Genomic DNA, 17,150 nt, shown 5'->3' with positions numbered 1-17,150 from the left:
GAGGCAGCTAGTCACATTTCATCCATGGTCAGGAAGTGGAGAATGAACAGCAAGTAGGGCCAGGCTAGGAAGCCTCAAGGTCTGACCCCAGTGAACACCCCCCCACTTCCTTCAGCAAGGCTCCACCTCCTAAAAGTGCCACAGGCTTCCCAAGCAGCACCACGCTGAGAACAAGTGTTCAGACACATGAGGCTCTGGAGGATATTTTACATCAAAACCACAACAGAAGCTCTGCGGGCAGGACCGTCTTGCTATGGCGCATCCATACACATGGCACGGCCCGTGTCTGCAGCAGGCCACCCCTACTTGTCTCAGTTCCTTGTGACTGGAGGAACAGTGGATTCCTCAGAAAATGTCAGCTCCCTGCAGCCATCAGAGGCCAAGAACCAGGACTGATAAGGCAGGAAAGTGAGGCCTGGGAGCCTGTGGGCCCAGGATGCAAGACCCAGCATTCTTTGGGCTCAGATGATGGACACCCTGGGTCTTGCAGTGTCACATCCTGTGATAGGACTACAAGCAGACAGCCAGGGCTGCTTCCTTAGGGCCACGCCCAACTCCCAAAGCAGCCCAGTTTTCCTGTTTGGGGTTTTCTGAATTGGAGCTGGAAGGGAAGGAATGGATTTGCAGAGCGCAACGGCTGGGCCATGGCTGGGCACTAGGGCCTGGTAGATCACAGGACTGGGGAGACAGGGAGGGGCTCAGCATGGGGGATGTAACAGAAAGGAGGTGAGGCACAGTGAGGCTGGTATGGCTCCTGGAGCCCCTCCTGGGCAGTGAGGCATCCAGAGGCGACCAAAGCCCACTGGGATGTCAGGTGGGAGTGGCTCCTCACACACAGGTACACGTGCATAGCCCAGGTAAGGGACAGGCCCCACATGTATTGTCCCTGTCAGCAGATGGGGATTCTAATCTCTTAGCAGTCTTGATGGTCTGTCAGCTTCCTCTCTCAGCCCAACAGGTCTCACCTGGGGGACCACGGTATCGTCTCAGACTTGCAGTCATCCTTCGCTGTGGGAGAGGAGGGGAAGGGAGAAAAGGAGAGGGGAGGGGAAGTGGGAAGAGGAGGAAGAGTGGGAAGAAGGAAGAGAAGGGGGAGGTAAAGGAAGGGGAAGGAGGGAAAGGAAAGAGGAAGTGGGGAGGGGTAGAAGGGAGGAGGGGAAGGAAGGGGGAAGGGAAAGGTGAGTTGGGGAGGGGAGGATTAGGGACAGGAAGAAAGGGGAGAAGAGATGAGGGAAAGGGGGAGATGAACCCCATCTACCACAGAGCACCCTCCCTCCCCAGGAACGAGACCCAGAATCTTCTAGCAGCCTCTGGAAATGGAACTGCGTCCCCCTTCGTCTGTCTCCTGCTTTCATCTGTGCTTCACTCTCACACCTTTGACGTTTTACCTCCCAGCTCCATCATCCTACCTGTTCATCTCAGGACACCCGAGCTTCTGCTTGATTCCAGCGAGTTGGGAGCCAATCAGTGATCAATGCAACTTCCACAGCATGGGAAATAACACCTAGCAACACCCCCTGTCCTCTGCAGAGGTGCAGCCCTGTGTGTGTGGCCCCTAAAGCTTCCAGTCCTCACTCCATCCCCCTCTGCTCTTTTCTTATAGCTCCTGGGGCCCCCAGCTTCTTGGCGTTCTCAGAAATAACCTCCACCACGCTCAATGTGTCCTGGGGCGAGCCAGCAGCAGCTAACGGCGTCCTGCAGGGCTATCGGGTGGTGTATGAGCCCTTGGCACCTGTGCAAGGTAAGAGACACTCTATGGCAGGCTCTGCTCCAGGAGTCACAGAGCAAGAACCATCAGTTCTCATTTCTAGGCAAGGAGCTTTCCAGAAACTCAGAAGGTAGAAGAGAGATGGCTCAGTTGGTAAAGTACCTGTGGTGTAAGCATGAGGGTCGAAGTTCAGTCCCCAGAACCCACTTTAAAAAATCCAGGTGCAGTGATGGACACATTTAAGCCCAGTGCTGGGGAGGTAGAGACAGGCTTGCTGACCTGGGGCTTGCTGACCGGCCAGCTTAGCCAAATTGACAAGTTCTAGATAAAAAGTAAAAAGCCCTATGTTCTGATGCTGTGATAAAATACTGACCAAAAGGAACTTGGGGAGAAAAACTGTTTAGTCCATCTTACAGCTCACAATCCAACATCAAGGGAAGTCAGGGTAGGAGCTCAAGCAGGAACCTGGAGCACAGACCATGGAGGAACACTGCTTGGCTTGCTCCTTGGCTTATACAGCCCAGGCCTACCTGCCTAGGATGGCACTACACACAGGGATGGCTGCAGGTCTGAGAAGACACAGTGTGGTCCCCAACTTGAAATCCCTTGTCAACTAGCAAATAAGAAAATGCTCCAGAGACATGTTCACAGGCCAGTCTGATGGAGAGAATTCCTCAGTTGAGGTTCCCTCTTCCCAGGTATCTCGAGTTTGTGTCAAGTTGGCAAAACTAACCAGGACACTTTGCCTCAAAAAATAAGGTAATTGGGGGGCTGGGAGAGATGGCTCAGTGGTTAAGAACACTGGTTGTTCTTACAGAAGACCCAGGTTCGAATCCCAGCACCCACATGGCCACTAACAACCGTCTGTAACTCCAGTTCCAGGAGATCTGACAGCTGCTTCTGTCCTCCGTGGGCATTGCACAACATGGGTGCACTTACCTACATGCAGGCAGTACACACATACACATAAAATAAAACAATAATAATAATAGGTGATTGGCTCCTGAGGAATGACACCTGAGGTTGACTTCTGGCCTCAATACATGCATGCCTACACTTGCATATGTACACCTACACACCTACACACATACATATACACACAGGAAAGAACTACAAAGAAGGTGGAGGACAGACTGTGCTAAGAGGCCTGTCTAGAGTCCACCATGATGCTGGCCTGTGGGACCATGTCACACACATCCTGTGAGTCAGCCTCTTGGAGAGGTTGCTGTCAGTTCATGATTTTGGAGGATTCAGACCATTTTGGTGGGGCAGGGGTAGAGGTGGAGGTCCCATAGTGGCAGGAGGACATGATGGAGGTGAATCTCATCACATTTGTCTGAGTTACTTTTCTGTTGCTATGACAAAACACTGTGACCAAGGCATCTTAGAAGGAGTTTATTGGGCTTATAGTTCCAGAGGGATTAACAGTCCCTCATGGTGGGGAGGTATGGCACGAGGTGGCTGGAGCAGAAGACTGGGAATTCACATTTTCAAGCACATATAAGAAACAGAGAGAGCAAGCTAGAAGTGGGACAAGGCCAAAGCCTCCCCCTCCCCCAGCAAGGCCACACCTCCTAAACCTCCCAAAACAGCACCACCAACTAGGGACCAAGCATTTAAATACTTGGAGCCTATGGAGGACTGTAGCTAAAATTTCTTCTAGGAGGTGTGCTGGAGGTTCGAACCAGCAACCCCGGGCGAGGTGAGGATTGGGGATGAGTAAGCATGCCGTTTGCCAGCCCACGCCGCCCCCATTACCTGGGGACACTCAGACGCATCGGGGAGTCTTAGTCAGGCAGAAACTCATTTATTACAGGTGTTACAAAGCTTATAAAGGCACCTGGAACTCCCCCCCATCCCCAGGGTGTATCTTAAGGATGGTCATGTGCTGATCATGCACTCCTCCACAGTGCTGAAGTGTTCTTCAGACTTTCAAAGCAAGCCAGGCCGTGCCCCCAGTAACTTATGCAAGTGGGGCTTTTAGGTCCCCACAGGAGGTGCAAATGATGTCCAGGCCCCTTCTCCCTTGGTCCCTACAACAAGCTGAAGTCCAATTTCACCAAACTGCAGTCTGGAAAACCAGTAGGTATATTGGGCTTACATACAGAGCAATGGGTGAGGCTTTACTTAGAGAAGTGTGGGTGCTCCCCTCCTAAGGCCACACTGGAAAGTCTCCATCTAGTGTGGAGGTCATGGATCATGACTTCCCTACCATGGCACAAAATGGAGAGAGTCCCTCCCCTCCACTTCCCCAGCTTGTATACCCTTAGCCCTTACCCCTAGTGCGGCTAGGGCTGACTGGTTGTTCGGGAGGTATGGCTGACTCTCCCTGCCCCTCCTTCCTTGCTGACAGTAATAGTCAACAAGCTGAGCTGTGATGATCCTAGGCAAGTGGATGCAACCAAGCTTGGGAAGATAGTGTCTGTCCATGATCTGTCTGTCAAGAGAACGGTCCTATGCAACAGGGGTATTCTCATTCAAACCACTACAGAATTGAACCAGGAAGAACAGACTGGCCAGAACCAAGCTCCACCCTTCAAAGGCCCACTCTAATGATGTCTTTCTCTTACTCAAGCCGTGCCTCCCAAAGGTTCCACGGTCTAGCAAAAGGGCCACCAGCTAGTGAACAAGCATGAGCCTGTGGTGGACACTTCAGTTTCAAACCATGACACCACCCCGAATTATACTTTAGACCCTCAGCACCAGTGACCCTTCTGGATCATCAGCATCTCCAGAAGATGCCAGTAGCCCAGGCCTCCTGCCATTCATTCACATAGTTACTCAGAAAATATTTATGAAACACCTTTGTGTGCCAAAGAATGTTCTAGAACTGGAATCCACGGGGTCAAGAGAGCAAAGGTCTTGACTGACTTGTATATTCATATCCTGAGTTCCATGAGTTTAGATTCCAGGGAAGAAAGATAGCATGCAAATAACTAAGCCGAGAAAGGGCCAGGGTGTGCTCAATGGTAGACGCCAGCCTAGCATTTTCAACATGGCAAGGAAACTAGACAAAACACCAAAACCTGATATTGACGGATGCTGTGAAGAAAGAGACTGGGATCACACAACAGTGTTGGGCAGAGAAAGAGGCCTCGGTGTCAGAGAGGACCCAGGGGTGCGATCGGAAGAGAGACGATCCACCTACAAATTGCTCAGCCATGACCAGGACAGCCATAGCAAAGCATCCAAGGGAGGAAGGTCTCTCTGGGCGAAGCTTCGGGAAAGCATGCAGCAGGCAGAGCTTCTGGAAACAGCCCAGATTTCTCTAGAGACAGAAACTGGAGAGAGGGCCAAACTCAACCAAAACCAGGAGCCCCCTGGTCAACACCATGGTTTAAATCAGTGGCTCACTGACCTCCCAGAACTTTCTAGGTCAACTAGAAACACAGTGGGGGAGAAGGCATTTAAACAAGGAGCTGGAGAGGAGCCAGGTCAAGGGCTTGCTGGTGAATAATAAATGGATCTCAGGATGGAATGCAGATTGGGAGAGCTGATTCAGGGACCACAAGGGCATTGAGGGAAAGCAGCAGTGGAGCTGCTGTTTCCCCTGGGGCTTAGCTGAGGTGCTGATGATGGAAGGCAGTAGGTAGTCGGTTAAGAATGTAGCTGGAAGGTGGAACTTTCAGGCCCAGCCCAAAAAAGCTTCAGAGGTAGGACCAGCACCTGCTCATATGGTACTCCGTACCTGCTCTGTCTGCGCTGCTACCCTGGGTGTTAAGTTCTAGCCATGGTTGTGTCTCTTATCCACCTGTTACTCCTGAGTCCCTTCAGGGCTCCGTAGTCTTTATTCCTCACCCCACTGTATGCCTAAAGACATGTCCACCCGTCATTATACAATGACCCAGGTCAGATCTGCCTGTCCCAGTAATATACACAGACAAGCTGTAAAATTTATAGATTATTTAATGTCTAGGAGGAAACAATACATAACCAGCCCACCAAATAATATTGGCTCTCCATTTAAAGCCATGATCAAAGTTTTCTTTTGAAAGAAGCACAGTCACGTAGAACGGAGTTGATTTGAAAAGGAACATTCAAACACTCAGTTTTATTTCATTGACTCTCTGATGCCATTGACAAGAAGATTTGCTGTTGTTTTATGACACTCTAAGAAACACAAAAATATGTTCGCCATAAACAATGGCCTTAGGTTTTTGCATCATCAATTCTGAGCTGCTTCTCCAATCAGGGACGTGAAAGTGGGAGAGAAAGAAAAAGCCAAGGTGTCTGAGCCAGTCGATGAACTTTGATGTGTAACAGGGCAGGTGATCTATGGATAGGTTTCTCAGAATCCAAGACAGCACTTGGGGGAGGGTAATTGGCGTTGTCCTGCTCCAAAGTGTTCTTTTCAGAGTACCTGTCTAGGAGCAGGTAGCCTGAACAGGGCTGCCTTTAAGGTTTTGCTGAATGGGGACCTGCCTATATGTGTACAATTTCCCTCTCTCTTCCTCCCTTTCCCTCCTGTCACTCTTGTAACCTGAGCCCGTGCACACAAGCACCTTTTCTAAGGATGCTAACCAGCTAGAGCCATTCTAATGAGAAGTTGGAATCACAGCTCTGATTGATGCACGTATCCTTCATAATCAAACCCAGCTTAAGTATTCTCATACATCCTCAAAGAAGCAGCTGAATCTGCTGTGTCCTGTGTCCTAATGGGCTCACAGACTCTGGCAGCCCTGTGGCATGGACGTTGGGACCTCCCCCTCATTCTTATTATGGGAAATGAGGCACAGGACTCATGATGCACAGAGAAGGCACCCCAGAGACTCCATGGAGAAATCAGGGACGTTTACTCATGCTGGTGAACTGGAGTGGAGTTTCCTCCTGAAAAGCTTGAGCCCCAAGTTTAGTTTCTTCATGGTTTTTTATAGGTTTCCCCATATCATCATTTCTTCACTGTCACAACATTAGTAGATTTAAATTATGGTCTATATCATTACCAGAACAGATGTGCACATGTCCTAGGACCACTGAGGGAAAATTCCTTCTGAAGGCATGTTTGTAGATATTGAAGGCAGCAGTTAAGACAGTCTTTAACCACAGAATTTACTGTAGGCACCTCAGCAAGCAAGGTCATTGCAAACAAATGTTCCATTGGTAACTGTGGCATTTGTTTCTCAAGACAGCTTTGCAATCTTTGCTGTTCTCCATTTTAGTAAGCAGTTATAAACACACACACACACACACACACACAAGTGGCATTAAGTGCATGGGTACATTCCTTTTTTAAAAAAAAGTTTTCATTTTTTATGTGCATGACCTGCATGTGTGCAAGCTCACCCATATTGTGCAATGCCCACAGAGGTTAGAAGAGAGTGTCAAATTCCATGGAACTGAAGTTACAGATGGTTGTTAGCCACCATGCAGGTGCTGGGAATCGAACCCAGGTCCTCTGCAAGAGCAGCCAGTGCTCTTAACCACTGAGCCATCCTCCAGCCCCTTGGGTGCATTTCTTTTCCTCTTCATTCTTAGTCCTGCTAACCCTTAGGGCCACCCTCCAAAGAATGTTCCATTCCTTAGTTGGCTCTGTACCACAGGGGACTTCTGCGATCTCCTTCTCTCTGTGCTCCTCTTCCTGCTCACTCTGGTTTTATTCAAAACTCCCACATCCCGTCTTCCCCAGCAAGCTGGCTCCATACCACCAGCTTCCCTTGTGTTGCCAAGGCTGGAGGCTCTTAGTCATCTCTCAAGATAATGTCCACATCATTGTGAAACTTTGGGCATCTGGAAGATGTCCCTGTTAGACAGTATCTTCGCCACGTTTGATTGCTGTAGACAAGATCCCAATAGGTGCCACCTCAGTGGTGGGTACTGTTTACTGAGCACTTACTACATCCTCTGCACTGTACTATGCACCTGCCATTCAGCATCCTGCCCCCTTGTCCTCCTGACAGCCTTGTTCTGAACTGTTACCTCGATGTACATTTTACAAACAAACTGGACTTAGGAGGCTGGAGAGGTGGCTCAGTCAGTAAAGTGTTTACTTTGCAAGCATGGAGGCCTGAGTTTGATCCTTAGCACCCACATAAAAAACTGGGCACAGTGATATACATATGCTTATAAACCTGCACTGGGGAGGTAAAGACAGGCTGATGCCTGTGGCTCCCTGGCTGATCAGCCTAGCTGACTCAGTGAGCCCCAGATCTCAATAAGAGATACTGTCTCAAAAGTCATGGTAGACAGTGCCCAAAGAATGGTACCCAAAGTGGACCTGTGGTCTGTACACATACCTCCACACACATGTTCAACATGTTCCCCCTAATACACATACAGAGAGAGAGAGAGAGAGAGAGAGAGAGAGAGAGAGAGAGAGAGAGAGTTTAGAGTCCTTCTTTAAAATGTTTTAAAAACTCTGTGTGTGTGTGTGTGTGTGTGTGGTATCTGGATGTGTACATGCATGTGTCACTGTGTACATGTGGAGGTCAGAGGATGACTTGTGGAGTCTGTTCTCTCCTTCCATCATATAGGTCCTGGGGCTCAAACTCGGGTTGTCAAGCTTAGCAGCAAGCATGAGCCACCTCATAGGTCCCAAGAGTCCTTCGCTCATTTGTCCCACCCCTGTGCTTTGAGAAGATGAATCGCAGTACGATCTGAACACAGGTGGTCCAGTGCACCTACAGAGATCTGAACTGCTCTTGACAGGCAGAGAATGTTGGAGCACTTGTGTTCCTTAGAGCCAGCGCCAAGGCAAGCGTTAGAGATGGAGCGCGAAGAGATCCATTATTTCATATTCCAGACAGAATGCTGGCTGCACAGCCAGACCCGAGCTTGTCACTCCCGGGGTGGAACCGCTTCAGTCGCACCCATTTTCGCCTCTTTTCACAAGTCTGTCACTGGCATTGTCTCTTTGTCTCTTGCTTCTTCATCCTGAATGCTCCTGCCATCTGCAGTGTCTGCACTGTGCTGGGAACTGGAGCGGGAAGACAGGTTCCTGCCATCCTGGCCCCTTATTCACTCTACAGGTCAAAACCAGCCAGGGTCTCAGCACAAAACTACTCAAGAATGAGTCATCCTGACTCCCAGATTCTTTTTTCAGTTTTTGGGGTTTTGATTTTTTGATTGTTCTGAGGTTTTTGTTTTGTTTTGTTTTGGGTTTTTTGTATGATTTTGTTTTGAGACAGGGGCTTACTATGAAGCCCAGGCTAGACTCATACTCCTTAGCTCAGTCTAGCCTCAGACTTATCCTGTAGCCCAGGCTGGTCTCAGACTCACTCTATAGCCCTAGATTCTGACCCATCTCAGACCTGGCACATTGCCAGCTCTTGCTTTCTATGTGTATGGTTGATTTCAGGCTCAGAGTGTTGGTGGCTAAAAGTGCCCAGCCCAGCCAGATGGCATTGCAGAGTTGCCTCTGGGCAGCAGCAGTGAAGCCACAAGCCCCCATTGGGCTCCTCTCCTCCAGTGCAGGACCCATTTTACTCCACAGCTCAGATCCTACTCTAGCTGAAGTGAAGCTTGGCCACCAGACTTCCGGCCCCCAGCCTTGGGACCCCTACTGGCTTCTCAGGGCAGGACTAGCTTTCTCCCAGCACCATGCTGTGGACCCTGTGTCTGGTGGCAGCAGAACTGCTCAGAGCAGCCCTTTGCATGCCTGGACTGTGCTTTCTGCTGGAACTCTGACAGATGTAGACAGACTCATCCAGCAAGCAGATCCTGCAGCCACCTGGACCAAAAAAGGATGCCAAGTGGGACTGGCAGGGGCCAGTCTGTCACGAACTAGTGGGCCCCACCCAGGTGCCTGAGGCCTGGCTGCTCATAAAGACTGGGGACAGCAGCCCCACCTCTCGCACCTCCTTGGCTGCCTACTTGGGGCTTGGCAGCCTGAATCACGTGTCCAGTGGACCCTTAGCAGTCATGAGGCCAGCAGGGATCAAAGGTGTCTATGCACGGGGCACCCTTGTCCTCCTAGCTCTAGAGCTCTGACCCACACTGAGACACAAATGACACTTCATCTCCCTTGCATTGACAGATCTGTGAGGGAGGCCTCCCACCACCCACACCCCCACTCCCCCTCCCGGCTCAGCCACCCCAGCTGAGCCTTACTGTGTGATACAAACACAGGCCTGAGACAGCTGAGATCAGCTAAGCCACCCTGGCTGAGGTTGTCGAGCAGGAGCCAGGCCAGATGGCCGTTGTTTTTGTTTTCTGTTGTGAAAAAGACTCTTACTATGTAGTCTAGGTTGGCATAGAATTCACTGTGTAGCCCAGGCTGGCCTTGATATTTCAGGTGCCAACAGATGCTGCATTTTGAGCTGTTAGGCTGTGGAGTGACTTGATACACAGCCGCACCTATAGGTGCAGCAAGCAAAGAAAGGTCCTTGGGCAAGTTATAGATAGTCAGGTGCCCAGGAGGCTCGTGCCACTCCCCCCAAAAGATGACAGAGGAAGAGGGCTCTTTCTTACTGACTGGGCTTCCAGTTCATCTCCTTTACTCCCATGGAGGCCTATCACCCTCAGAACAAATAGAAACTGGATCTCTTGGGGTGGGGGTGGGGCAAGCCTATAATCCCAGCCACTCAAGAGTGCAAGTTCAAGACCAGCCTGGACAACTTAGTGAGACATTGTCTCAAAACAAAAAGCAAAAAAGAGGGCTCAGTGGTAGAGCTCCTGCCTAGAATCCCCCAGTGAAGGGTTGGGGGTGTGGCTCAGAGATAGAGCACCTGCCTCAAATCAGGTGGGCGATTTCACCTGGCAGTTCGTGACTGTTGGTGGGAGGTTTGGACCCATATTTGTGGGGCAGAGACTGATCTTGCATTGACCAAATGGACCATGGAAAACAGGGAGCAGAACCTTTACCTAGTGCTGGTGGTCCCCAAAGCCACCCTATGGGAAACACAGTCCTGGTTCACCCTGTATGCAGAGATGTGGCCCATAACAATCCCTGGCCAGTCACTGGAAGGAACACTGCTAGAAGACCCTGGGAGTACCACCCTACTGGGAGCAGCACCACCTTACCAGGGGCATCACCCCACAGAGAACAGCACACCACTGGAGTACCACAGCACCAGGAGCACCACACAGCTGGGACCATCACAAATTGGGAGCACCCCTACCTCTGGGGCTATTGCATCATCATAGCACAGCACCGACAGAACCAGCCACTGGAGTTTCGTGCTACAGGGAGCACTACCACCAAAATATCACACACTGCAGCTGCCCATGACAGGAGCACTGTAGGACTCAGGGCACCATGCCCCACAGACCCCCATGTCACCTAGAGTACTAGCTTCGTGGAGCACTCGCTACATGGAGCACTAAGTCATGTGAGCACTGAGCAGTGCCTTGGGGAACCTGATTTTTATGGCAGAGCTGTTTTTAGGTTTTTAAAAAATGCTTTAAATGGTAGTATTTTATGAGATTTCACCCTGAGGCTTCATAGTGCAGAGCATGGTTTAAAAATTGACAATATAAATAAAACTTTGACACACTTGAGATGGAGGGATGGCCAGGCTGGCTCTACCTCCTGGTGGGACTGAATTTATGAAATCCATACGTGGATTTGTTTCTGCTCCAGGGAGAATGAAGGCATATTTTAACAACAGGAAAAAAGACCTGCTACTGGAATAACTTTACATCTGACAAGACCCAGCTCATTTGCAGGTGACAGTCACTGTGTCCCATGGTGGTCATCCTCGTAAACGGTCTCAGTGTGTACAAAGGTCCAACTCCGTGGGCAGAAATGGCCACATTTTTCTACAGAAAAACACCAGTGAGGAGGGTCAAAATCTGCCCAAGACAGCCTGAAATCATTTGAAGGAAATAATTTAGCTGACATTAATTTGTATTAAAGGCATAATATGGACACGGACACAGTAAAGCAGCTAAAAGGCATTTTGGAGACCTGGGGATTGCAAGCGTGTGCTCCAGTGGCTTGGAACAAGGGATCAGTAATAAGACACTGTGAAACAACCCCATGTTACGGTATCAGAGGGGCGAGACTTCCCCACACATCCTCCCACACTGTGGCAGGCTGGGGACAGCAGTACTGGCAGGAGATACCTCCGCCAGGTACAGGTCCTCATGAAGCACCATGAACATAGATCTGACCAGGAAGCCATGGAGGAGCTGCTTCCATGTGCTGTCCGGAGGTGCCTGGTGGGATGGGCTCAGAGAACTCCTGCAGCCAGGAGCTTACGTAATTTAAAAACTGCATTGTTTCTAAATTCATGTTAAAAAAACAAAAACAAACCCCCCTCGTTTTCTCTCCTGGAAAATGTATGCTTATGTAATTTTTAGTGTTCATTCCCCCCAGAAATGTTAAATCAATTTTCTAATTATACAGCGATGTTCATCACCCATCTTTGCACCTTCCACTTACCTGAAATGAAGTACAAGCCAAAAATATTAACCTTGGGAACTAAACCATTTATACATTTTAGATTACATTCAATTCCAAGTAGTGTGCCAAAAACCTCCCTCTGACCTACTCTGTCTCACCCAGGCTGTGAATAATTTCTTTTTCCAGAGTATCGACACTATATATGCCACCCTCCTGTTAGTTACTCAGTTACCATCTCAGTTATCAGATTGGTTGTTGCCCAGCATATCCATGTGGTATATACTATCTTTCAGTAGTAACTAGCTGTCCTGGTGATCAGATGATCTATCACTGCATCACTTGTACAAGCTCACTTTATGTACTTTATACAGACCCCGTAGTTGAAAAACAGTGATGTATAAAGAAACACAGAAGGGGACTGGAGAGATAGCTCAGAGGTTAAGAGCACTGACTGCTCTTGCAGAAGACCCGGGTTAGAGTCCCAGCACCCACAAGGTGGCTACAAACTGTCCTTAACTCCAGTTCCAGGGGAATCCGAAGCCCTCTTCTGACCTCCGCAGCATTGCATGACACGGGTGCACTCACATACATGCAGGCAATACACTCTTACACATGAAATAAAAATAACAAATAAAATATATATTTTTTAAATAAAGAAGAAACTTGGAAGGACAGACTAACTCTGGTTCTGTGTGGCAAAGCTGCATGGAAAACTCCTGAGTGCATGTATGTGCACAAACATACATACACATGCACACAGGAAATATTGGGGGCTTTGCATTGCATCCATGAATAATGGGGACTCTAGTTCTTAATACGACCAATAGCACTTTTGCATTGTACATCCATTTATGTATTTGTGTGGAAACTCTTGTCCCTGTGTGGCCCTAGTTCTCTGAACTGAGCATCAATATTTAAGAGCTACAGATACATTTTCTGTCATCCTTGTTCCAAGGCCCACAGGTGATGATTTGAGGCCTGCCAGCCACACTCTGGCTAAGTGAGACCACAGACCCCGTATGGGGAAAACCCACCTTTGAATTGAATCCAGCCTGTTCCATCCCTGCCAATTCTGGTGACTTCAATCAGGAAGTGTACAGTCACCTACACAAGTGATGCAGGACTCTGTACACCCAGGGGGCACGTGGGAAGGGACTGTAGTCAGGGTACAGCATGGAGCCCATTCTGGATGCTTCCCCTCTTGCCAAATGCCGTCAGTAAGATCCATGCCACTTCTGCTGTGTCTGTCGCAGCCTTTGGTTCTTTCCTTGGTTAGCACCACTTATCAAACTCAAACTCTAATTGCACTTATCTAGGCTGCAAACTGGTCAGGATCACCACTTAAACTCCCCCTAATTGTAAGAAAAGCTTGTTTAACAAACTACTGGGCCCATTCCCTGGTTATCACAGTAGATCAGGCGTGCTCAATTGCTTCTCAAAACTCAGCCCTCCTCTTCCCTGTGCTTTTGATCATCCCAGGCGTCAGCAAGGTGGTGACCGTGGACGTGAAAGGGAACTGGCAGCGCTGGCTGAAGGTTCGGGACCTCACCAAGGGAGTGACCTATTTCTTCCGTGTCCAAGCAAGAACCATTGCCTATGGGCCGGAGCTGCAAGCCAATGTCACAGCCGGGCCAGCTGAGGGTAAGTGGGACTTCGTGGACCAACAGCTGGGCAGCAGGTGCAATGTAGGCACACAGATTCTTTGTTGGGTTGGGGGTTTGTGGACATTCTACAACAAGCTATTTGAGTCAAGGAGTCAGAAAATGTCTTGGAAGTTGTCAAGACACATTGTAAGCCAGGTGTGGTGATGCGTGCATGGAATCCCAGTACTCGGGGAAATGGAGGCAGGGGGATCAGAGTTCAAGGTCATCCCCAGATACACAGTGATTAGGCAACCAACTTTGTTTGTCTGACAAAACAAAAAATGCATAATGTGGACTTCTGCAGATTTCATTACGTGTGGACAAGCAAACTGTTATCTGCCAAGCATGTATTTATTTTATTTTATGTGTATGAGTGTTAGACCTTCATGTGTATAAGTGCACCTGTGTGTTGCAGTACCCACAGAGGACAGAAGAAGGGATCAGATCCCCTGGAACTGGAGTTACAGATAGTTATTAGCCACCATGTGGAAGCTGGGAACTGAGCCCAGGTCCTCTGCAAGAGCAGCCAGTTAAGAGCAGATGGTTCTTAACCACTGAGCCATCTCTACAGCTCCTCCATGTTATTTTTTGAGACAGCATTTCTCACTGAGCCCTGTGCTGATCAATCAGCTCAACTGGCTGGCTGGCAAGTTCCAGGGATCCTCCTGTCTCTTTCAGCGCTACACTAGGGCTGCAGGTGGATTCAGTCATGTCCAGCTTTTTCACAGGGGTCCTGGGGATCTGAACTCAGGTCCTCATGTTTGTGTGACAGGCATTTTACTGACTGGACCCTCTCCCCAGCTCCTCTGCCTCCATTTATTTATTTATTTTATATTTATGTTTCTCTCTCTCTCTCTCTCTCTCTCTCTCTCTCTCTCTCTCTCTCTCTCTCTGTGTGTGTGTGTGTGTGTGTGTGTGTACGGTACTCATGGAAGCCAGAAGAGGGCATTGGGTCCACAGAGCTGGAGTTATAGGTGGTTGTGAGTTGCCTGACATGGGTGTTGGGAAACAACTTGGGTCCTCTGCAAGAGCAGTACACCCACTTAACACTGAGCCATCTCTCCCATCCCTCTAGCTCCCATTTAAAAAATAATTTTTTATGTGTCAACTTTGGAGTGTTTGGGGAACTTACAGCTTTTCTTCTTTTTACCAGTACACACACATACATATACGTGCACAATGCTTATTCGTATTTTTCTCAAAGTACTGCATGCTATACATGTGCTATTCAAATTTTTTTCTTGTTAAGAATGTAAAACTGGAGCTGGAAAGATGGCTCAGCAGTTAGAGCACTGGCTGCTCTTGCAGAGTACCCAGATTTGGCTTCCAGCACCCACGTGGTGACTAACAACTATCCGTAACTCCATTTCCAAAGGCTCTGATGCCCTTTTCTGGCCTCTGTGGGCATTGGACACGCAGGTTCACTTACATACATGCAGGCAAAACACTCATACACATAAAATAAGAAGTAAAAAGTCCTTTTTTAATTTAAAGAACAAATGTAAAATTCAAGGATAAGTACAAAAAGAAACAAATACTTTGAAATCTTGCATGTAGATGACACGAACTCCTGTCAACATCCTTTTATGCAACTTGCAATTTCTTTTAATCATAAGAGTAACCATAATAATAACCAACCTTTCAGGATCATTTGCTCTGGGCCATACACTGTCCTGTGATCTTAGTGTACATTAAGTGTACATTCACTCCTCCCATCAAACTTGTGGTACAGCCAAGGTAAGAAACCTAGACAGAGACAGACATGGCTGCATGTGCCTGTCATTCTAGAACTCAAGAGGCTCAGGCAGGAAGATCACAAAGTCTAACATGGGCTACATAGACCTGTCTCAAAAAAAAATGTTGGGCTGGAGAGATGTTTCAAGGATTAAGAACATTTGCTGCTCATGCAGAGGACCCAAGTTCAATTCCCTGCACCCATGTGGGGCGGCTCACAACCACTTTCACCTCCAGTTCCAGGGAATCCAATGCCCTCTTCTCATCTCTGAGGGCACTGCACATATGTGCATATACACATAAAGATATACATGCATATAATTAAGTCTTAAAATAAATCTTAAAAATAATAAAAATGAAAATCTCAACACTTCTGCCCCTCACTGAGGGGTCACTCATCCTCTCAAGCCCAGTGTCACACTTAGCTTTTTCTATCCCACAGGCTCCCCAGGCTCACCCAGAAATGTCCTGGTCACCAAATCTTCCTCTGAGCTGACCCTACAGTGGACAGAGGGAAATGCTGGGGACACACCCACCGCAGGCTACGTCATAGAGGCCCGGCCGTCAGGTAGGAGTAGAGGGAGGGGGCAGCTGTGCACCTGCTGAGATACCAGAGCCAGACACTGCCCCCACCGTGGCATCTCAGTGGTCCGGGGTCTCTGGCTCCCTCCCTGTGTATCCCCAGCAGGGCTGAGGTGGAGGGTGAGGGATACTTGTCGGAGGCGAAGCTCGTTTTGTGCTTTCCTCCTTGGCGCATGGTGACCGCAGCTGTGCTGTTAACCTCTTGGGCCTTTGATTTCTAATGCCTTAGCCACATGACACTTAGAAGAATGATAATTGTCACTCTCAGGAACGGGTAGATGAGAGGCAAGGGACACTTGAAGACATTTAAGCTCATCAGGAAGATCTGAAAGCAAGTCAGGGGTTTGTCTCTGGGGTCTGGAGCTGGCAGCCTGTGGAAAGAGCCTTGTTCACTTCTAATAATTACGAGCGTCTTTATTCATAGTGGGAATGACACACCGACTGCATGCCTTTCAGGGTTCAGAAAATGAAATCTAAGATCTGTTTCAGGGATAGGGAGATGGCTCAGTAGGTAAAAGTGCTTGCTGTATAAGCATGGAGACCTACATGTGTTTGAATCCCCAGCACCCACATGTGTGGCCACATGCATACCTGTAATCCCAGTGTTGTGGAGGTGGAGATAGGAGGATGTCTGGGGCTTGCCTACCAGCCTAGCTCCAAGCTCATTAAGAGCCACCGTCTTGAGGGAATAAGGGGAAGAGTGACAGAGCAGGACACTTGACATCTTCCTCTGGCCTCTGTGTGCGCAAGCATTCGAACATACACACACGTGATACACCACACACACAGATGCATGTGAACACGCACATACATGCATACACCAAACACATACACATGTATGCACATGCATACACACACACACACACACACACACACACACACACACACACACACACAGAGATCTGTTCTTACCCCCCTTTCCTTCTGACATTTTTATAGCTTGCTCTTTTTTTGGTCTTTTTGAGACAGTCTCCCTGTAGCCCCAGCTGTCCTGGAACTCGCTATGTAGACCACGCTGGCCTCGAACTCACTGAGATCTGCCTGCTTCTGCCTCCCAATATCTTGCTCATTTTTCACACTAACAAGTATTAATTGCACATATTAATGGGATTAAATGTGACTTTTTTTGAGACAGGGTCTCTTATAGCCCAGGCTGGTCTCAAACTCCTTATGTAGCCTTGAACTACTGATCCTCCTGCCT

General features: G+C 48.7%; 1 protein-coding gene across 3 annotated transcripts in view; it reads left to right on the top strand.

Moving 5' to 3' along the window:
• The window catches only part of Sdk1 (sidekick cell adhesion molecule 1), a 1,173,668-nt gene that overhangs the window by 1,103,507 nt on the left and 53,011 nt on the right, over nt 1-17,150 (top strand). For all 3 annotated transcript variants that reach the window (XM_029555167.1, XM_029555165.1, XM_029555166.1), the window contains 3 exons: nt 1,604-1,741; nt 13,470-13,631; nt 15,810-15,935. In XM_029555167.1, coding sequence (XP_029411027.1) covers nt 1,604-1,741; nt 13,470-13,631; nt 15,810-15,935 — 426 coding nt within the window. The remainder of the gene's footprint in view (nt 1-1,603; nt 1,742-13,469; nt 13,632-15,809; nt 15,936-17,150) is intronic.

Source organism: Nannospalax galili, unplaced genomic scaffold (assembly GCF_000622305.1).
Source record: "Nannospalax galili isolate Female #2095 unplaced genomic scaffold, S.galili_v1.0 scaffold664, whole genome shotgun sequence".
Taxonomy (NCBI): domain Eukaryota; kingdom Metazoa; phylum Chordata; class Mammalia; order Rodentia; family Spalacidae; genus Nannospalax; species Nannospalax galili.
Note: the sequence above shows the minus strand (reverse complement) of the source record. Positions and strands in the feature narration are given on the sequence as shown.